This window comes from Apiospora phragmitis (genome assembly GCF_038363925.1).
Source record: "Apiospora phragmitis strain CBS 135458 chromosome Unknown utg000014l:1.0-1827420.0:1.0-1829600.0, whole genome shotgun sequence".
Classification (NCBI taxonomy): domain Eukaryota; kingdom Fungi; phylum Ascomycota; class Sordariomycetes; order Amphisphaeriales; family Apiosporaceae; genus Apiospora; species Apiospora phragmitis.
In genome coordinates, this window is record NW_027117414.1 from 502,851 (window position 1) to 524,236 (window position 21,386).

A 21,386-nucleotide genomic window follows, 5' to 3' on the forward strand; every position below is an offset into this window, starting at 1 on the left:
AACCTGAGCGCAGCTTTGGATAACTGTATGAACTGAAAACCTCATCATACCCTGGCGGGGATGTGCTGCATATCTTAGCTATCCCTCTTCTTGTTATGTATAGCATAGTGTAAACGTTCTTTTTCTTTATTCTTCTAGCTAGATATCACTTTATTTGGTAGATTCAGCTAATTATTATCAATATTATTCCCAGTTTTACCTAATATATTTCTGATTTGGTGTATAGATGCCTCGGCAAACCCTTAACCAAGAAACCCGCCATTGGCAGCAAATTGAATCTGATAATCTCTTAGACTTGCCCAATGTTGAAGCTCTTCTTCTTCGTCATGGGGTGTCATTGTGCCGTTTACCCCTCCAGTAACTGTGCCAGTCTTCTCCAAATTCATCATGATGTCGAGGAATTTACTGAGGTACTCCTCGGCCTTCATGGCCATTGGCCCTTTGCGTTCGGGGGCATCATTGAGTAGTGTACTGGCAACTTGGCGGATCTTGTTGACCAGGGAAGCCCCGTTCGGCTCCATGTTCCGCTGTGTAATTGTAGTCAACACGGTTAATAAGTGCTGAACAATGAGCTCACGCTCATTTGTTATCATCAGGTCAACCTCATCTTTGAGATTGCCTTCACCGTTTTCAGACATATTGGACTGTGCCCGGTGCGTGTCTCGTAAGTTCAGATACCTCTCCACGTAGTAGGAGCGCGTAGCCAACTGAGAAGCGTAAATATTGGCTTTTTGTATTTCAAGCTGTAGCTTTCTGCGGCGCGAAGGCTGTTCGGCAAACGTGTGCCGCACATCATGGGGAGGTTGGATAGCTGGGAATGCCGGTGGACAGTACTGGAAACCAGACTCGTCGAGAAATGCCACATTCCTTTCTGCTTGCGGGTTCACTGTATCCACCCTGTAGTTCAGGGGGAAGCGTTTCGGTAATGGCCTTGGCCTGGTTTAACGCATTGTTCAACATCGTCCTCTGGGCGGTCCATTCAAAGAACTTGATACCGTAACACATATCAATGCCTATGAGCTCATTCATAGATAGATACGTATTGATGTTCCTGTTGAACCCAGTGATAAGAGAGATTATACCGTCTGGTTGAGGCACTACACGATCGGCAAAAATGTATTCGTCATCGACCTCTAAGGGCATCTCTGGGTATGGCTGCTGCGCATTAGGCGGCGGTATGGGGATTTCGTTAATGGAGGCCCCCATTTGCTGCAGGGATCGGACGCCGGCCACCATAACCCAAAAGATACGCTTCCCGATCTGATCGGTAATGTAGTTAATGGGCTTGGAGGCAGCATGAAGAGAGGCCAAATCAGTACCACCCGACATGAGAATAGACGTGCCTGGAGGCCTATGAGTACCCAGCTCTCTACAGAACGTCATGGTCTCCGACATAAAGCGTCTGCAAGCCTTGTACTGAAAGGTGTATGCCGCGGCTAATCCAAGAAAATAACTTGTAGCAGCATCATTCACGGACATGTCCTCCTTAGCCATAAACAGAGGGCCTCTTGCTTCCAGAGCTACCGAACGACAGCGGTCGATCATGGATATAGCAGTGGGGAACAAGCTAGGACTGTGGGACGCTTTCAAATGGGCCCTCACACTGCGAGGGAAGGAAGCGACCAACGTGCCAATCATGCTGGCCAACAAGGCAAGAAAGCCAGGATCCGTGCGATCGACTCGAGCATGGAATGATTGGCGAAATGTAGGCTCATGAGGAAAAGGCACCAGGGGATGGATGTAGGTGAAAAAGTCGTCCACCAACAGAGACAAAACCGGCCAAGGAGCAATGGTTTCGGCGTCCATAGCCCCATGTCCTCCCTCGTGACCAGCTATAGAAACAAGTGTCTCTGCGGCATGTTGTGGGCCTGGCGAATCGATCGGTGCCTCTTCTATCCGTGCTCGCTTCGCAGCTTTGGCAGCTTCGGCATGCTTATTCGGTGGCCCACGGCGCTTCATCTCACGTTGAAAGGTGCATTCGACATTGAGATCGTGACATGGTTTGCATGGAGGACCGCTCTCGTCGCACTATTTAACACGATGTCGGTTAGTATCTGGTCCTTAAGGGAAGACGCAATGATAGACGGACATACCTTGACTTTGCGCTGGCTGCACATGTCACAAGCGCGTCGCAAGCGCGTCACCTTCTGTGCTGGGGGTGTTGACGACTGCGCTCCTTGACTGTGGCCATTGGTGAGTGGCCCACCAGCCCCAGAGTGAGAATGTGCGGAAGGTGATAGTGATACGGAGGCAGGTCCGGTATGGCATTGAGCAGCAGCGGCGGCGGCGGCAGCAGCAGCAGCCGCCGCCGCCGCGTCATTCACATGCAAAGACGCGGACTGCGCATACTGCTGAGCTAGCAGACTGGGTGACAAAGGCTCCGTGCTTTCGGCAGTTGCAGCTTGGAGCAGCTGGACGCCTTGATGCGCAGCAGTTGCGGCGGAGATTGGCGACGGGAGGCCATCGTACGAAAGTGGAATGTGGTCGGATTCTTGCTCGTTCGTTGTCGGGACGGACGGCGGGGGCAATTGGTTGTCGTATTCCTGATGGGTGTTGTCTTGTTGTAATGAGTGTTGATCCAGCAAAGACTCGTCTGTTTGATGCGAGTGCTGCTGTTGCTGATCTATTTCGGCCTGCTGTTGCTGGTCGTGATGATGATGCTGGTCATAGGAAGTGGGATCCGATTGGCCTGGAAGGGCATCTGAAAGTGCAGTGTTGTCAATTGCGGCCGATGACGGTGGAGGCGGCAGCTCTTTGGATTCAGAAACCAGTGGGTAAGGCTCCGATGCCATGATCAAGTCGAACCTGGATCGCCCATGCAGCGCGCCTTGCTGGTTTGTCCAACGGCTTTTCGTCGGGTGAGTCGGGTGAAGTTCGCTGGAATTGCAAAGGCGGTTGATTGAAAGCTGCCGACAAAAGACTTTAAGAGGCCAGAAAGGTACATGTAAGTTAGGCAGTTAGGGGCTAGGTACCCAATTGGTAGGTTACTTGGTTATGTAACCTGTGGGGTTTTAGGTTGGGGGGTCCCGTTGTTACTTTTCCAGGAGGATCTAGTTCAAGTTCGAGACAACTCGTGATCTCCAACAGTATATTCTATGTATAGGTATTTAACCTTTCAGTCGATGGATGGGGTTTTATACAGCTAGTCTAATTTTATACGAGAAGCGTTGGATGCCCTTCTGGTCATTCCAGTTCGACAAGACAGCTGGTATATCATACCGGTTGTGAGACGGAATATTGCTCCAATGCTTTTTCCGTTCTCGAGGCAAGCGGTCTAAGCAACTGCCGTTGACTAGGTAGACTCAACTGATCACGCAGTTACACTCTATCGGTGACCTGGACACGGCCTTGACAGGAAGGTGCAGTTGCCCCTCAGAACTGCTAAGCTGCAGCAACTGCTGGGTGCGAGTTATCATATCAGCCTGGCCCAGCGGAACCCATTCGAACCGCAACCCGGCGAGGGCCAGCAGAACCAATGCCACGGCCCAGCATAACGAAGCCAGAATGATTCCTATAATCATACGGTCTATGACGAGAGTAGACTTCGTGGGTTGACTAGCGTTGCTGTTGCGAGACTCGGCTTGTATATCGTCTACCTTTGGTTTGGCCTGTTCTACTGATTCAGTCTTCCAGGGTGCTCCGGCTTTTGGCGACAATGGTGAGGGAGACGCAGGTACAGAGTTCCGCAGCTCAGGCGCTCTCATATCACCCATCGAGTTCTGGAACCATTGATGCCGAAGTACCTCTTCGATACTGATTCTTTCGCTAGGATCATACTTGAAGATCTTCCGGAGAAGGTCGCCAAGCTCGGGGACCTCACTCTCGGGGATGGAGTGGCTGAAGGCGACCATGTCCCTGCTCTGGTCCGGTTGTCCTTCGGCGTCGAGTGGGAAGTTGAACCAATGACGCTCCTGCGAGATCGCCGCCTCGATAGGACATGACCGGCCACTCCTGGAGAACGACTCTTTGCGTGATTGTACCAGCTCATCTGAACTCATGGAAACAGGTTGGGACGGCAAATCACGTCCCTGCTGCCTCTGAACTTGTCTCTCTAGTTTCTGCTCATCGAACCAGACAACGACGATTGGGTCTCCTCGTCTGGGGATTCATGTACCAATGTATCTTGTGCGCTTCGATACGGATCTGGCAAGGGCCCGAATAGGTATTCCAAGTCCTCGACATACTTCTCTTCTCCGCCACCGTACCGTCCAACAGCAAGTAAGCTTTTCCCGCACCGCAACTCGGCGATTGTACAGCCTAATGCCCATACATCGCTCTCCCATCCGTATACAGCTTCTGTGGTGCTTGGATATACAACCTCCGGCGCAGCATACGCTAGTGGCAAGTCGGGATGTATGGGCACTTCCCAATCCGCACTATGATAGTACCCTCCAGAGTCCACCACGGCCACCTGATCCTCCACCCCAAGCCCCTCAAGGCTCGTGGGGCGTACCAGATACCGCGGCGCATGGGGGCCAGGATCTCTATCTCCGCCCATATCGACACCAGACACCGCGCGGCGCACTTTCTCCAGCTCAGGCAGGCCAAGCAAGAGATCCATGTCACCCTTGGCGAAATCATCATCTCGAAGCCGCAGCAGTATGTTCTGCGGCCGCACATCACCGTGCCGCACACCATGTCCGTGCAAGAACCGCAGGCCCTCGGCGACCTGGTGTAACAAGACGCCGTGCGTCTCGGGTGCGTTCAGCTTGCTCAGGATCGAGGGGCCTAGGACGGGGAATACGAGGCAAAGATGTGTGCCGTTCGGGCCTGTGATCGGAAAGGTCTCTTCTGGCGTTATGACGTGGTGCCTCCTAGCTTCCTCGGCGTTGATGCCCCTGGCTTTGAAGTGTTGCACCAGCTGCAATTCACCACATGGCCTGGCTTCTTCAACAAAAGGGTCTGGAGACGTAAACGATGATAACGAAGAGAGAGACGCCCGCATGATCTTGACTGCCCGCCAGTTCTGGGTACTGGTATCTAGACAGAGCCAGACTGTGGCGTCGTGGCCGAAGCCGAGCTTGTGAAAGACTTCGAAGCGGTCATCCAGTAGGTCGTCCAAGTGCACCGGGTGGTAACCACCCCGCTGGTACTGCTCTACATCCTCCAAGTCTTCTGGGTCATCTAGAGGCTGATATCGCCGGTCCCTCTCGCCAGACTCGTCGTATGTTTTATTCGCTGCATGGACAACATGGCCAGCAGTATGGAACGGGAGATAAGGTGGCCTTGTAAAGTTGACATTGACTTGTGCCATAGTATAGTGAATATATGACTAATCACTGTATTTTGAGAGTGCCGCTACGAAGGATAGTCTGAGTTCCCCGTTCTCGCTTCTTTGTAATGGGTTACGAGCCGAACAGGGTGGTGACAAATGTGCCTACCGATGAGTGCCCTCTTAAGAACTCAAGCCATGACGGCAATGGGGGTTTCCTGCGTATCGGAATTGGAATCATTTCCATGTTGGAATGCCGTACGAGTCAGGACAATACTTTTGTCGTGTCAGCCGGACCACATCCAATTGTGCGACAGAAAAGGCGCCTTCGGCTACATTCCTAACGAGAGTTCCGCAAGCAGTTTGACCACTTGCCAAGGGCTTCCAAGGTCTCATAGCTTTTGCGTATCTTGCCAGTAGGCGACAACCCCAACAGCTTACGAGTTTCTTGAGTGTGTGCTTTATTAGTGTAGATTAAATCTGTAGGTTGAGTAAAGCGAGCTTCCGTCTTGGTCACCGTGTCCAAACTCGATGTTATGGTCGAATTCAACCTATGTGAGACATGAGTTTAGGGTTAATCCAGGCCTCGTAGGATCTGTCTTATTATTAAAGGCAGGTTTAATTTAGGTTATTGGGTTATTTCCAAAGTTGTGTATTATGATGAGAACAGTGTACGATCGGGCATTCGTGTAAGTAATTGGCAGCAGCAATTGAGGTGAGCCGGAGGTGAGTTAGTGCCTTCTCAAGTTACCAGTAATTGGCTGGTGCAGCAGTGGTGCCTGACTGCCTGAGGTATGTAGCTATGTACTGCCAGCCAGGCCAGCATTCAATATTTTATGGGTCTTACTGATTTGGCCCACCCCAGAACTGTATAAATAGCTGGCCTCCCTCCCATCTTATCCGACTTTCTTTGATCTGTTTTTCTCTTCATACTTACCTTGCTGGGGCTCAGGGAGATCAAGTATTCCCTGGGCCAGGTTGAGGAACCTGCATTGCACAGCGCGGCGTTCTCTCTTCCTTTACTATCCTTCGGGGTCGTAATCGGTGGAATTTTTGTTGTCACATCCTGCAACTAGCAGTTTTTTCTTTCATTATGATCTGGTGCTTCTCGCATCGTCATGAAGAAGAAATGTTAACAACTTGCGAAGTGTAGCAAGCATGTGCAAGCGCAGCATCTGCCTCGCGGCCAATTGCGTCTATCCTGAAGCCGCCTCTTCCCTTGATTCCCACGGTAACCTAGAATGTGATGGCTAAACTATTATGATAGACGTAAATTCTTCGGCTGCTGGAGCTCTAGATAATTCACGACAGCTACTTCACGCTCTTACAGCATGCCCAAGTCGTTGTTTAGATAGCCGTATGCTGCTATTCGTTGCTCACTGTGTGCCAACGAAGAATGGAGATGCGATTTGATCAGAAGCACCATTTCACAAACGAGGTGTCAACCGTACTGAAATCAATCGGTCCATCTTGGTTTCGATCTTGACTTGTACATCTCACAGTGCGAGTAACGGTTTCGAGAACCCATAGTCCTGCTGTCGGGATTAGGCGGACCGGCGCCGGCCTAGCTCGAAATTTTGACAGCTCGAATTCTAATGCTTGCGCTGCGAGGTCTCGAGTGACGACGGTCTTTTAAGCATTCTGCCCAATCGCCATTGACCCTTGAATGCTTCGATCCTCCTTGCGTGCTGTTTGACGGTTGAACTACCAGTTAAACACATTGCCTCCGTCCACGATGCGTCCAACGACTCTGGCGGCGCCCTGCGTCCGCGCGGCTCTGTCTCGGCTCAGCAGCCAGGCCATGAAGAGCTCCCAACCTCAGTCGCTTCTCTCCCGACGGTTCGTATTGTGCTTCCCCGGTGCTGTTGGGCTTGTTACATAAAAAGATGCATTTGAAACTGACTGGATTTTCTACGTGGAACAGTACATTCACATCCCTACCCTCGCTGCGTCCCTCGCTCCCCGCCGCCCGCCAGACCATCTTCCGCACCTCGCAACCGACTTGCGCCCCCGTGCCCTCGGCGGCCGCAGCCACCTCATCTACGGGAGAGTCGGTGTTGGACATCGTCCCCAAGACCGCCATCTCCTCGAGCCCCATCTTCGGCGGCGTGCAGATCCGCTGCGGCCCGCGCCCGACGCTGGCCACGTCCAGCCGCCTCATTCGCAAGCGGCGCCACGGCTTCCTGAGCCGCATACGCACGCGGAACGGTCGTCGCACGCTGCAGAGGAGGAAGTCCAAGTCGCGCCGTACACTGTCCATGTAAGAAAAAAACCGAAAACAAAGCAAACACGCAAAAGCCCGAAGGAAGAACGAAGGAGAGATCTGACCAAGGGACCAACTGGAGGAGGGCTGGCCAGTCCACTGGGGACAAAATGGCAGCTGAGGAACTGGACCAGGGTAATAAATATGACCCCCTAGCGAATCTGTGTATACAGAGGGGAATGCCTCCCAAAGAGGCCGTCACTCGGCTGTGGTAACCACATCGAAGGAAATGATCGAAGTTTTGCAGATTTGCGATAGGCTACTGCTTCAGTTGTATAACCGATAATCAAGAGGAGCACATAGAATCGTGTATAACAGATGTGAAGATAGCATGAACAAACCCAAATCCTGCTAGTCGATCCGAGGTGCTCGTATGAACACCTATCTTCTCATGTGTCTTCGGTGGTAACGTTGTTCAGATTACGAGCTTGCTAAGACTGTAGCTCTCCCGATGGCATAAGCTATGGCCCAGATGCGTAGAGTAGTCACCAAGTCGAGTGGCGACGTTGGTTTGAGACCTATATGCTATGCGTAGTTATCACTGGCAAGGGCAAGGGTAAGATTTGAGCATCCTACAATCACATGAAGCTAGGGAAGGTGGTCAGAACTATTCCGAACAAAAAAAGCAAATGGTATATTTATGGTTTATAGCCCTCCTTTTTCTCTTTCGTCAATATCACGACATGCTCATCACGTTTCCGCTCACCCAGGAGCGTAGCTAACCTGTGACAATGACAGTAGTTTTGTTTTTGTTGCCGCCAAAACTCATGTCAAAGCAAATATCCCTGCCATTACTTGGACAACTTGCCAGCGTTCTTGATCTTCTCAGTTGCCCGCTTAAGCTTCTTATGCGAGCTGGCGTCAAGAAGTCCGTACCATTCCCTCAGATAGGCCACTTGGGTCGTCTCGCCCTCTCCATACTCGACCGGCGGACCTCTAATCTGCGCTGGCTCGTCTTCCGTATCGAAGATGGCCCAGCTTGACGAGTCGTTGGTGCGGAGGCCATAGCCTTTGTCCTTGATCGCCAACACGGTGAAGTTACGAAACAGGACGATATCACCGGACTTGACCTTGGGCAGAGAATCCTTATGAGGCCGGTAGAAAAGGACCTCGTTAACAGCACTGGGCCCAACGGAGTGGTCGGTGACGGTAAAGGCCATCGTGTACTCTCGAGGGCCTTTCCTGGCCCGCTCGGGGTCGGCAGGCGTCATCAAGGCCACAGCCATGACATCGATCGACTTGCCGATATGATGCCGCAATACCTTCAATTCTGTGTACTCGGGAATCGCGTCATGGAGGTGACGGCGAATCTTCGCCTTGCAGTCAGGAAGAGGATCAAGCTCTTCGCCAAATCTGGACATGGCCGGGGACGTGGAGACGGCTTTACTCTGATCTCTTGAGCTAGACTTCGAGGGCGCGTTGAACGATGCCTTGGCAAGCTGGACGCTGGCATCGCCTTTGTAATCCGGACTCATCTGAAAGCACATAGATCTCGTATGTGGCCGGGTGGTTTCAGGCGTGACGTCGCGCTTTCGGCTTGCTCTTCTAGATGCAATCGATGCCCTCGCAAGCCTAACGCTGGGATCCGTGAATGAATCGTCGTCCGCTTCAAATGACGGGGAGAATTCTTCTTTTGTTGGCCGCGGTTGGTCGTGCTGCGAAGTTGGGGTTCGAGCGGGCTTGCCATGCTCATGCCGAGTGCAAGACTCTAATCGAGATGGGGTGATTGGCTGAATCGTCTCGCTGGTTTCCTCCTTGTCCTGTTTCTTCGTAGCCCGAACCGAGTCCACTTCCTGCGCAGTAGCTGGCAGTGTCGAAAAATCTTCGTCCAAGGGGGAAGTGGCCACCTTCACAGTTTCATTGGCATGGGTGATAATGAGGCTCATTTCCTTATCCTCTTGTTCTTGCTCTTCTCGTAATGCAGCTTGCAGAGCATCTTCCTCCTCTGCGTCCTCTTCTTCCTCTCCCCCTCTTCGTCTTCCTCCTTTTCCTCTTCGTATTCGTCTTCCACTTCTTCCTGTTGCCGCAATGCGGCTTGCAGTGCATCTTCCTCCCCGTCCTCTTCATGATCTTCTTCCTCATCTAGTAATGCGGCTTGTAGTGAATCTTCCTCTTTCTCATCTTCCTCTCCCTCACCTTGCTCTCCTCGTAATGCGGCTTGCAGAACATCATCGTCAACGGTCTCTTGAGATACGAAGTCGGATAGATTGTCCTCCATTTGCATATCAGACTCAACTTGGGGTCGAGGGGGCTCGTCGAGGACAGTGGTTTGGGATGGCTCTGGGTTTGGGACTTGGGTTTCGAACACACGCTCTGATGTTTCGATCGACGCGGACACTTGAATTGTGCTGGCAGTCTCGACAGTAGTTGCAAGATCGTCGGCCTCGACCGCGGGCTCCTGCGCTTGCTCTACTGCAGCGACTTTAGTGGTCACTACCTCTTCGATTTCCATGACCATAACGTCGTCCGAGTCTTGAGAGCCGTCAAGCCCTTGCGACTGAGGCTGATCGACGAGCTGCGAGTCCAGTGGTGTAGGAAGTTGGTTCTCGGAGGCCCTACTCCGTGCTGCGGCAAGGTTTTGCTGAGCTGCAGCCTCGAGCTTATCATCAAGCTGATTCAGTAAATGCGATTCTGTAGGCGGCGCGCCGGACGCGCCGGAGACACCGGAAGCTACATCACCATCAAACTTGGGCGAAAGCGCATCGCTATGGCCCTTCTCATCCTCGCTATTCGCGACTTGACCATTCATGTCCCTTGGTAAAGGCTCATTGTCCGTTTGAAGAAGCGTTGAGGCTACCTTATCATCTTGTTCCGTTTGAGCTGCTCCAGCGGTAGGGCTGTTTGTATCCTCCATACTCGACTCGTCAATATTTGAATCATGAAGACCTTCATGCTTCGGTTGTAGTCGAGGCTGGTCTGGCTGACCGTCTCCAGTCTCTCTTTCATCATCAGACACGGGGACATTGTGATCGACTGGGAGCCTCGACTCCGGTGCTTCTAGGTCTTCGCCAGCTTGTTCCATGGGATTGTTGGCCTCTCCGAGTGAAGGAGAAATCATCAGATCTTCCTGACCCTCGCTCAAGTCCTTTGGCTTGGCTAAAGGTGAATGATCCTCAGCTTTGACAACCTGTTCATCTTGAGCATCTTCCATGTGGGTATCTAGTTCCAGGGTATTACTGATCTCCGACTGAAGTTCTTCATCTTCAGCATCGTCTTCCGATATATCATCCTCGAATTCCTCATCGCCGTCGGCATCGTCAGAGATGATCTCTTCGTCATCTTCGACATCCTCTACATCATCCTCTGAGCTATACTGGGGAGAACTGGGCGCGACTTGCGGTTCAGCGGGACCCTGACGGGCTGCAGGTAGGACTGTTCTCGACGGAGGCTGAGGCACTGGTTCATTATCATCTTCGTCATCCGAAGATAGTAAATCGATGACCACTGGCGCAGATTTTGTGCCCGGAGGTGGTTGACGCTGCTGCAATGGGGTATCTACTTCCATAGCATCCTCTTCCTCTTCCTCGCTATCGTAATCGAGCTCTTCGTCGGCCTCTTGGAGTAGGTCGTCCTCGCCCTCGTCCCATTCCTCGCCGTCGCCATCGTCGAATTCAGGCTCCAGAGGGCGAGGTCTTAGGTCTTCGTCATGACTATCGTCCTCGTCATCATTTGGGCCGACGTAGTTTCTCGTGTCATAGTCCCCGCCTCGCTCATTGTCATCGTATTCTGGCTCATGGTCATCAGAATACTGAGCGTCCACCTCGTTTTCATAGTTGTTTTCCTCGACGTCGTCCCATTCGGGGTGATTAGGTTGCAACACCTGCTCGTTCTCGAAGGAGACAGGTTCTGAGGTGTTGACGTCAGCCTCCATCTCACCTGCCTCAGCCTCAGCGTCGCTGTTATCGATCACGAAAGCAGTATCGGGAGATTGACCATCAGAGCTAACTGATCTCTTATCGGTGGCCGGATGAGTAGAGGAAGTGGTGTTGTTGATAGGAGCCCACGAGGAAGGACCCGCGTGCTCCACAGGTTCTGTGGGCACGTTCTCCTGTGGCAGGAAAGGGTTCGTAGAAGTGGTCGCCGGCTCGGGCTCGGGATAACTTGCTGTCACTGGCGCTGCGAAAGGGTTCGAGGGTACTCCATGGCTGGAGTCTGTGGTAGCAGTGGCTTGCATTTCGAGCGGGGGATAGTCAAGATCATGTTGATGTTGATGAGTATCCGGTTGCATTGCATCGTATTGTGGCACTTCAGATCCGCCGAAACTAAAACGAACGGCTGATAGGTTGGAAGACATGCCAGTGGTGTACTCGGGAGGGAATACATCTGTTTGGGTAGAAGGCTGTACATCAGAGCCAGAGCTTAGGTTTGGATCGACTTCGGGAACTTGCGGTACCCAGTGTTGCTGAATCTGACTTCCAGCTACGCCTAAATCCAACTCTAAGGCATGGGCGAAGTGTGTTCTTCTTTCCTCATCTATGGAGAGACCAATGTCCGCTCGAGGTTGTCTGCTCATAGGGGCGATACCCCAATCCCCTGAAGTAACAGTTTGGTGGCCTTGATCCAGGAATCCATTGCTATTGTCTGTCAGAGCATTCGCACCTTGCATTGGTTGATATAAGTGCAGGTTCCCTGTGCTGGAACCAAATCTCGGTGGAGCGCTCGGTAGGTCGATCTCCATGGTTTGACATCCTTCGTCGGTCATCTGGGGACGCTGGGGGCGGGACGATGGACTGGGTTTACTCGGTTTGCTTTGAGCAGATGCCTCCTCTTCCCTCACTTCTAGCTCGATTTCGGGCTGCGGTCCCGGGTCGGGTTCGGGTCCAGGCTCTGGGTCTAGCTCTGGCTCGGGTTCCGGCTCCGGGCTGCGCGCAGGCGACTGGCTGGTATATCGCCAGGCACCACTTCCGCGACCAAACTTCGACTTCTTCCGGCCCCGGCCCCTAGCTCCGCCGTCCTCTTCAAACATACCGAGTACGTCTTCGAAGATGTCAAACCCGTCCTCGAACAACGACCCATATGATACTTGCGCTCTCTTGATGAAAGCAGGCGATGCAAACTCGCCGTCGGCAAGTCTCTTCAGCGATCTGTTCTGAGCCGGTGCTAATTTGAAGCTCGCTGGAAGGGGAATTTCCATGTCGGCAGACGGTTGGGCAACTGGGGCCTCGATCGGACCGGGTGGTGTGGGTTGTGGTTGAGGAGCGGCGGGTGGTTGATCAATCTCAATAACTTTTGTCTCGCCAGACGCATCAAACTTGGCCTGATTTCCCAGAAACAGATAAGTAACCGCACAAGCTAAGGTTCGGTACAGGGCTTACCTGAAGCCGCAGCTTCTGAGAAAACTTTAGCTGCCACTCATGCCCGGCACCAGAAAGGCGACGGTTTGTCGCGGCCGCCTGCCATTCCACGCCATCGAGAGAGATGACAATCTCGTCGCCGCTCCCTATGCCGGAACCTGATACCGCTTTCGCAATGTGGCCAGCAAACTTGACACGAATTTGGCCCTTTGGACGTCTAAGGCGGAATTCGGGCTCTGCCAATGTGAAGGAGAGAGAGCTGGTTGTTGAGCTGTAGGGCCAGATGACGGTGACAACACCACGCACGGTAGTTGTTTGGCTGGGTAGCTGGGGGCTCAGCTGCGCGATCGGGGTTGGCGCATGATCGATGAACGCCATCTTTGCAGTCTTTGCAGCATTACGAGGCAACGGTGTTCGCGTTGTGTGGGATGAGGCGTTGTTCTATCGGTCGATGTAGAATGGCAGAAACCGCAGGCCACCAAAGTTGGAATTCCTACCTACACCAGTCAAAGGTAAGCGGGTTGGAATTGCGTCAATGGTTGCGACGGGCAATCAATCTGATGTGATGTGATGTTGGTTCGGAGCTTAAACTGGCTCTCCCTGCAAGGAGACTAACCTAGGCCGACTGGTAACGGACGGATGCAGCGTTGGAGCTGTCATCAGAATTTGGCTGGGACTGGAATGAGTGAATGATTCAAGATTGACTTGAACGATGGCCTGCATCCGGGATTCAGGTATCGATAAGAGCCCCATAAGCCCAGCCCAAGGCCCCAAGCAGCCCTGGAGTGGAGAGCTCAATCGATCTCCGAGCTGCCACGACGGTACGACCGCCCATAGAACCCCACTGAAGCGGACCCGATTCAGTGACTTGTTGGTGGCGCCAACTCATCCGAAGCCAGTCAACAACATTAATCCAACAACACTTGTGCCCGCGTTTCCATCACTCAACATACCATTCACATGGGTTTGACAACGTTCGTAAAGTAGATAGGCATTCCTGTGTGTGAGTCACCAACCATACCTAAGCAAACGAAGTACGTGATAGTCAGCCTGTTTGGCACATCTAGATCGCTTCTACTGGCGCTCGGTATAGCTGGTGAGCTCTATGGTCTATCTTTATCAGAACTCTTGGCTGGAGCTATTTCTTTTCATTTTCTACCAGCTTGAGTTCGTCCTTTCCACGTGTTGATAATCAGTCATATTGATATAAGGTAGCATCTCTAGGGCTTTTCCCTTCTTTTTTCCTAGTAGCGGATTATGATATGCTCCACCACACCACGTATGGCGGACTTGATGTTTGGGGGAAACACCTATCTATGTAGTTCGACCTCTATCTCGCATTCTACTACACCCTCTTGAGCCTGATACCAAATACCGACAGCCCCGGGTCTCTTCAAGAAACATTATTCTGGAACTCCTTAACTTTCTCTTGAGTCTGTTCTCACCTCCATCGACTCAGTGCCCAATGCCACAGAGATAGAGGTGTATGCAGCTCCGCAAATATCACACCACTGTTTTCGTAAATCCAACACTCATTATTGATGTGACACTCACTGTCTGCCATCGACAAGAAGAACAGCGGATATCAAGTGCCGTGAAGAGCGCCTAGCCCTATTATCTGATTCTTGCATTCCTCGAACATCCGTAGTAGCCGATGACTCAAGTGATCAGCAAATTGCATTATGGACTCAGTCAAATCCACGCTTTCCATTTCTCGAGCCTGGCTTCCGAGAGTAGGAGCTTGCGAGGGATGGGGAGGATTTCGAAACTAGACCTCGGAGCTGCTACCCCACTGGAGCTGGAGAAAGCAAGTATCACGATCTGGTGTTAGTCGCCCGCACCCGCGAGTACTTAACCTAGGTTACTTGATCAAAGTGGTATGGTGAGATAAGCAACTTCGCTTTATAGGCCCAGGACACACCCAACCAGAGAACTAACAACGTCATCGTGTATCCAAATCCAGCCAAAGTACGTGTTTGAGATGCGGTGCTTTTACTTTCGGCCATATATTTGCGACGTCTGATGTAACATCGCACGGCAAGCGAACCAATAACGTTGATGCTAGAAGAAACTCTATGCTATAAGTGGGTAGAAATCCTAGCATACTGTCTGTGACTCCAAATTCCATTGTAGAAGGCCCGGGGGCGCTTTTCATAAGTCCGAGTCGGTGTTGGCCACCGGTTGTGTATAAAACAGCATGTTTCTCACACCTTTGAGCCCACAGTCTGTCTCTTCTACTCGTCTATAGAATCCGAGCGCCTTGGCCGTGGGTAGTGTACACATCATCATCGTTCGGACTTTCGGCGAGACCAACAAGATGAAAGTGTCAGGAACGAACATCGCCGAGATGCTGCGCCAGGCTAGCGCCAGTGACTTCGACGAGGACGAATCTACTCGCTTGGCCACCATCAAGGAGGCACAGCGCTTGATCAATCGGCTCCAACACCCTACAGAGCGCTGTTGGGAACTTGCGTTCGAGAATTGGGTCATCCTTGGGGCCCTGCAGACTTTCATCGACCTGGGCATCTTCGAGCGTTGGCGCGATGCTGGCGGAGGTCTAGTGTCCCTTGAGAACCTATGCGGGTTGGCCAAAGCGGATATTGATCCGAAACTACTCGGTGAGTATCCCGGTCTTCCGCTAAATCCCTACAATACCCCCTCCCCCTCTCGTTGTAACCCCTTTAAGCCGCCGTAGTACAGACAATTGTTTTCCACTGTAGTGTGGTTTGCTGATACCCATCTCGGCGACAGTGAGATTGTGTCGTCTACTGGCAGCCAAGGACCTCATCGAAGAGGTTGCCGAGGAACAGTATAAGCCCACTACGTTTAGCTTGGCTCTAGGGGATGAAGACTCACTCCAGGCAGGATGGATCCAATTTGGGTAAGTCGAGCCCTCTACCCCCTGAATATGTATCCCAAATGTAAGGCGCAGTCGACAGTTTCACTTCGGCCGCATCATATCAGTGTCACTTGTATAAATCCAGTTGAACTCGTCTTCAACCCAGGCTTCTGTCTAATATTTCCACAGACACGATCATTCAAAGTATAGCGGCTTGGACCACCTTTCACGATTCCTGAAAGAAACGTCCTATCGTGTTCCAATGGATGTAGGGAAATCCCCTACCGGCTTGGCTGCCCCGAGAACATCGGCTTCTGGGCCCGTTGCTCATCCACGCCGGAACTCCAAGCAAGCTTCAGCGCCATGATGGAGAACTGGACCCGGTACAAAACGCATTGGACCGAGTACTTCGACACCAGCGTACTGCTAAGCTGCGATATCGACACCTCCGCTCCTATCCTGGTGGACGTCGGGGGTAACAGAGGCCACGACATATCCCTCTTCCGGTCACGCCACCACGCCGTTATACCAGCGGGATCTCTTGTGCTTCAGGATCGCCCCGAAGCCCTAGCCCTGGCCGAGGTGGACCGGGACAAGATCCGCGTCATGCCGCACGACTTCCTGACGCCGCAGCTGGTGCGCAACGCCCGGGCTTACATGTTCCACGCGGTGTTCCACGACTGGACTGACGAGATGTCGCTTGTGATCCTGAAACACACGGCCGCGGCGATGAAGCCTGGCTACTCGCGGCTCCTGATAGTCGACGTGGTGCTGCCGCCCACGGGCGCCAGCGCCTTCCAAGCGGGGATGGACGTGACCATGATGGGGTTGCTCTCGGCAAAGGAGCGGACGCAGCGGATGTGGGAAGAGTTGTTGTCGGGCGCTGGGTTCAGGATCTTGAAAATTTGGAGAGACCCTAAGCGTTATGAGTCTGTGATTGAGGCCGAACTGGGTGCACCTGAGGAGGGGGCACGCCAAATCTGATTGTAGCCGGCCTCGAAGAGACGAAGGCTGTTTTGAGGCCTTCTTGTTACTCCTGGGCGTAACTTGTTTGTTATAAATCTGTCGTTCCTGATCGTCTGGCTTGGCATTGAATCGAAGTTGAGAAACCACGTCAACTTGAAGCTCATTGACATTGGGCAAATTATTGTACGGTTTGGTCATACGCATATTACCATAGCCAACCGATATCTCATTACAAACGAAAGAATTGCCTACCCCAGCTGCTTCATTACAAAAAAGGAATTTGAGCCCCGGTAATACTCAGATCCCTTGACGGATCGTACCGCTCAAGACTGTCCAATGGTCTGTATTTCTCACATAGATACAGGATATCGTTGTATGCGCTAACGGTCCGTTAGTAAACTCTCTCTTGTCGTGGAAACTTTTACCCACATCTGTCTTGATTGGCTGCCAGGATGGCCAGCCGAGTCAGTGAGATAGGGGTTGCGGTCGTCAAACTCCTCAACTGGCTCGGACGGCTCAATGAATCGTTGGTACATTCACATGTACACCGGTGAGTTGAAGTAGTATGCCCATGAGCATCTCCAGGTTCCGAACTCCATCTAGTTGTGTGCGTAGGTACATCCCGGGTCGAATATGATGGTCTCGCCTGTTTCCATATCGATGCCTACGTTCCTCTCCCAGAGATCACCGTGTACCAGAGCTGGTGTAATACGACGCCATTCGCTTTGTAGAACGCCTAGTAGTCGGGGTATAACCACTTCGATGAGCTGGCGGCATGACGCGTCCAACGCTGGCCACTTGCCATTCGTCTCGTTGTCGTAACCGATAACGTCTTGGAGCTGACTGGTGAATGATTTCGCCCAGCTAGCCTCCCAGGTCACGGTTCGTTCCATGATTCCGATGACTGTGGGGACCGGGTAGCCAAAGAGGCCATTGGGTGATGTCGAGCCGTGCATCTGTGCTATCTGGGCTGCGAAACCTGCTGGCTCTGGCGCTGTCGACAGATCCATGTCGTGGAAGTCACCCAAGAAGAAATACACCGTTGCGTCCCCATTTATATACTTACCTCAGCCGATGGCTTTTGGGACCAGACCAGGATATGCAGCGTCAATGTCGTTGGCTGACTGGAACTCCCCATTCACTACAGCTCGTGCTCCCTTCCCAACGATACACTGCAACCTTGTGAACTAATTCTTAATAACTGCATTCATAGGATACATACCTTCAAAAAGTAACGCTTTGGGTTTCCATCTCGCAATATAGCCGACACCTTTGCGGTCTTAGTCCAAGCCGAGATACCGCATGATTCCGCGGAGACAACCCGAGTACCCTCGGGCAAGACTGATTCCGGTAAAAATCAGCTATGGTGAGGGGTGATAGTGAAAAGCTAGCATACGTATGGGAACAGTACCTTTGATCAAATTCTTGTGAATTCGAAAGGTCCCCTCAATCCCTTTCTCCCAGGTATTATTGGCCGACATTCTTGTTGGCTTGTTGATTTGAGGCTAACTATGGAATGACGAGTATAGTGTTGCTCGACATAATAAGGGTTCCTCTTGGTAAGGGGCCGAAGTGATATGAAAAGAGGAGAGTTTAAGTAGGTAGTAACACCCGCGAGTTTGTTTCTCAGTCCCTCGGTGTCTTCAGCGACGAACAACCTTGGGATAAGCGCTTGCCTTGAGGGGTCGAGCGCCTGCAGTTGGAGAAGCCCGACTCTCTCAAGTTCCATAAGAACACGAACACTCGTACGAAGTACACACCACTAAACTCTTGTTCTGTGTCCACGCAATGGCAAGGTCTCGGTGGTTCGAAGTAATGGCCTCGTTTAGAGTGCACAAGTATGATCAGGGGCAACTCACATGACTCCGAATTTTTTCCCTTTCTATTTTGCGATCTGGGTTTGTGAGCAGCTTACTGCTAAATATATATCTGTTTATGGAATACTTGTGGAATGCGCATGAATCCATAGCGGTTGGGTTGGTCCGTACCATACGTCTGGCTAACACATGTAATGTACCCTTATCAAGACCAACCAACTATTGTTGTGCGGGGTTCGTACAGGGGCCTCCTCCCTTCATTCTCATGCTATCATTCGGCTACGCTTTTGCAGCACCCGTATGATACCAACTCCCCTGTTGATCTCATTTGTTGTTGAGAAATGACTCAGGTCACGCACTTGAAAGATATGGAAAGCCAAGAAAGCCGTCGCGACGAAGTCGGAGAGCAGGTGCAGGTATCCTACAGCGCGTTCAGCTATACGGAGAAATGGTGCATCGTCTCCATCGTCTCATACGCAGCGTGGTTTTCTACCGTGGGCAGCTTCATCTATTATCCGGCGTTGCAACTACTATCACAATCACTATCTGTCTCGGTTGACAAGATCAACCTGACAATTACTTCATACATGGCGGTTGCTACGATAGCCCCGACGTTAGTGGGAGACGCCGCGGATGTTCTGGGTCGCCGACCTGTCCATATTGTGGTCCTGAGCGTATATACTGCGAGCAACATCGTTATAGCTTTGACGAAGACGTATTCAGCTCTGTTAGGATTCAGAGTAATGCAGGCATTGGCGGTATCTGGTGAATAGGTCCCACGGCTGACTCACTAAGAAACGAACACAGACTAACGTGAACCCGGATTAGGAACGTTTTCGGTGGCATACGGCGTGATAACGGACATTGCATCTCCTGCCGAGAGGGGAACTTTCGTGAGCGCTGTCTCTTTCGCGTAAGAGGATGAATATACGTTCAATTGAATTGTCAGCTAAAAGTCTATTACAGAATTACAATCGCACCAAGTGTTGGCCCTATCATTGGAGGGGCCTTGTCTTATGCTGCTGGCTGGACATGGATCTTCTGGTTTCTGGCAATAGCATCCAGTTTATGCTTGTTGTTGGTGGTATTTCTGCTACTTGAGACGTCGCGGAGAATCGTTGGGAATGGGTCGGTACGACCCCCTAGGCACTTGCGATTGCCGATACCTACCTTGATGCGCCATTGGAAGGAAGGAGACTATGGCTGTCACACGCATGCTAACGAAGGCATGCATACCGGTCCAACAAATAACGGCATTCCTGAAGGATATGGCGGCCAAGGGACAAAGGGATGTCCGGAGGATGCCAGACTAGGTGTATATAAACCTAACGAATCACCCTCCTAGAAGGAGAGGAAGGATAGAAAATTAGAGCCCCTAGAAGTGCTATAATTAATTATTAGCTAAATTAAAACTAAGCCTTTATTACCCTTATTATAAATAATTAATTATTACCTTTTTTATATATATAAGTTTATATAAATTATAAGTATAAAATAATCGAGAGAATTTTTAATTTATATATATTTTTATACTCGATTCGTTAAAAAAGGAATCTAGTTTTAAAGAGTCTAGCTTTAAAAAAGAATTTAATTTTAAAGAATTAAAAAAACTAACTCTTAATTATTAATTTTTATTAAAAAATATTCCTTTATTTATATTATTAAAATAAATTAATTATTTTAATTCTATTTAATAAAATGATTTTCTACTTCGTATATAATTTATTAATTCTAATTAATTAGCATAAAGCTTCGCCTCCGAGCCCTATATCGCATCGGAATAACCTGTCCCCGACACCTCTATTCTAACGACCGACTACCTTAGTTATCTACCACTTTTAAACCTTATCTTTAAAAGAATCGACTATCTATTACCGCCGCCCTCGCGGTCACGTAAGGAAGACGCTATTATAACTTCCCCTTAACTTAGTTCGTTTAATCGAATTATTTTATATAATCCCTTAGAGCTTAGAGCTATTACGCTTAACGCGAAAAATAACCTCCTTATAATAAATATCGTAATCGAGCATTTATAAAAATAAATTATAGATTTTTATTAACGAATAAAAGATACCTTTTAAATAATCTAGCGTTACTTTTAATATATTAATAAAAAAACCTTATTATTTTATAAAATAATATAACGTTATACGACACGTTTATAACCTTATCGCTTAAATATACTAATAAGGTATTAAAGCTGTTTAAAAATAAATTTAAAAGTTTTATTAATAAATAAAAGCCTCGAGTAACGTTTTTATTTAAAACGTTTAAAATATTATCGCTTAATTAATTAATAACGAAACCGGTTATAATAAAGTAATAAATTAGTTATAAACTATTATTATTTATTAATAAAAAATACTCCTCTTTTTAAGAAAAAGTTTTAAAAAATAATACGACTTTAACTAAAACGTAAAATATTAAGCGAATTAAAAAGAAAATTAAATTAAAAACCTCTTAACTCGCGAATATACCGATCTTTTATAAATTAATAAAAGGATTTAAAAATAAATTAAGGGTATTTAAACTTATATTTAAGCCGCCTTTTAAAAAATTAACGATTAATTTATTTATAAATAATATATTATAATCGAATTAATTTTAAATAGTATAAATCGACGAGTAATAACCGCTATTCTCGGGGAAAATATATCTCGATATACTTTAATACGCCCCTTTATTAAATACTTTAAATTAACCGCCTTTACGATTAATTAATTATTAATACCTATATTTTAACAAGAATAAGCCCGCTAAATAATAAGAGGTATAAAACGATAATACGAAGCCGCTAGAGCCGGGCTAATCCTTTTTAACCCTCTACTTATTAGCGGTACGACAAGAAATGGCGTCTAAGGACCCTTTATAAGCATCCCTGGTATTAAAACAGACTCCGACCTTAATAACGAGTTAAACGGAAACGACTTTAAACGAGGACCTCCTAAGGGACCCCCTCGTTAGACACCCTTTATGTCCGGAGGCACAAGACCTG

The 21,386-nt window shown here is 49.9% G+C and overlaps 8 protein-coding genes across 8 annotated transcripts; 2 read left to right on the forward strand and 6 right to left on the reverse strand.

The window, feature by feature from the left end:
* Positions 1-242: 242 nt before the first annotated feature.
* PG994_014790 (uncharacterized protein) lies at positions 243-5,254 on the reverse strand (the record flags this gene model as incomplete). Its single annotated transcript, XM_066866199.1, has 6 exons — positions 243-767; positions 835-2,028; positions 2,094-2,543; positions 2,806-2,906; positions 3,323-4,098; positions 4,185-5,254. 6 exons carry the CDS (start codon positions 5,252-5,254, stop codon positions 243-245), a joined length of 4,116 nt encoding a protein of 1,371 aa, XP_066707875.1.
* Positions 5,255-6,947: 1,693 nt separating this feature from the next.
* On the forward strand, positions 6,948-7,476 carry PG994_014791 (uncharacterized protein; the record flags this gene model as incomplete). The annotated part of the gene is made up of 2 exons (XM_066866200.1): positions 6,948-7,051; positions 7,137-7,476. 2 exons carry the CDS (start codon positions 6,948-6,950, stop codon positions 7,474-7,476), a joined length of 444 nt encoding a protein of 147 aa, XP_066707876.1.
* A 790-nt stretch (positions 7,477-8,266) lies between these two features.
* PG994_014792 (uncharacterized protein) lies at positions 8,267-8,950 on the reverse strand (the record flags this gene model as incomplete). The annotated part of the gene is made up of 1 exon (XM_066866201.1): positions 8,267-8,950. One exon carries the CDS (start codon positions 8,948-8,950, stop codon positions 8,267-8,269), a length of 684 nt encoding a protein of 227 aa, XP_066707877.1.
* A 407-nt stretch (positions 8,951-9,357) lies between these two features.
* Positions 9,358-13,147, reverse strand: PG994_014793 (uncharacterized protein; the record flags this gene model as incomplete). The annotated part of the gene is made up of 2 exons (XM_066866202.1): positions 9,358-12,708; positions 12,791-13,147. 2 exons carry the CDS (start codon positions 13,145-13,147, stop codon positions 9,358-9,360), a joined length of 3,708 nt encoding a protein of 1,235 aa, XP_066707878.1.
* A 1,939-nt stretch (positions 13,148-15,086) lies between these two features.
* On the forward strand, positions 15,087-16,592 carry PG994_014794 (uncharacterized protein; the record flags this gene model as incomplete). The annotated part of the gene is made up of 3 exons (XM_066866203.1): positions 15,087-15,387; positions 15,521-15,650; positions 15,881-16,592. 3 exons carry the CDS (start codon positions 15,087-15,089, stop codon positions 16,590-16,592), a joined length of 1,143 nt encoding a protein of 380 aa, XP_066707879.1.
* A 247-nt stretch (positions 16,593-16,839) lies between these two features.
* On the reverse strand, positions 16,840-17,110 carry PG994_014795 (ATP-dependent Clp protease ATP-binding protein subunit ClpB; the record flags this gene model as incomplete). Its single annotated transcript, XM_066866204.1, has 2 exons — positions 16,840-16,954; positions 17,004-17,110. The coding sequence occupies 2 exons, from the start codon at positions 17,108-17,110 to the stop codon at positions 16,840-16,842; spliced, it is 222 nt and encodes a 73-aa protein (XP_066707880.1).
* Positions 17,111-17,173: 63 nt separating this feature from the next.
* Positions 17,174-17,584, reverse strand: PG994_014796 (Fructosamine kinase-domain-containing protein; the record flags this gene model as incomplete). Its single annotated transcript, XM_066866205.1, has 1 exon — positions 17,174-17,584. One exon carries the CDS (start codon positions 17,582-17,584, stop codon positions 17,174-17,176), a length of 411 nt encoding a protein of 136 aa, XP_066707881.1.
* Positions 17,585-17,641: 57 nt separating this feature from the next.
* Positions 17,642-18,055, reverse strand: PG994_014797 (uncharacterized protein; the record flags this gene model as incomplete). The annotated part of the gene is made up of 3 exons (XM_066866206.1): positions 17,642-17,746; positions 17,797-17,915; positions 17,971-18,055. The coding sequence occupies 3 exons, from the start codon at positions 18,053-18,055 to the stop codon at positions 17,642-17,644; spliced, it is 309 nt and encodes a 102-aa protein (XP_066707882.1).
* Between the last annotated feature and the right edge of the window lie 3,331 nt (positions 18,056-21,386).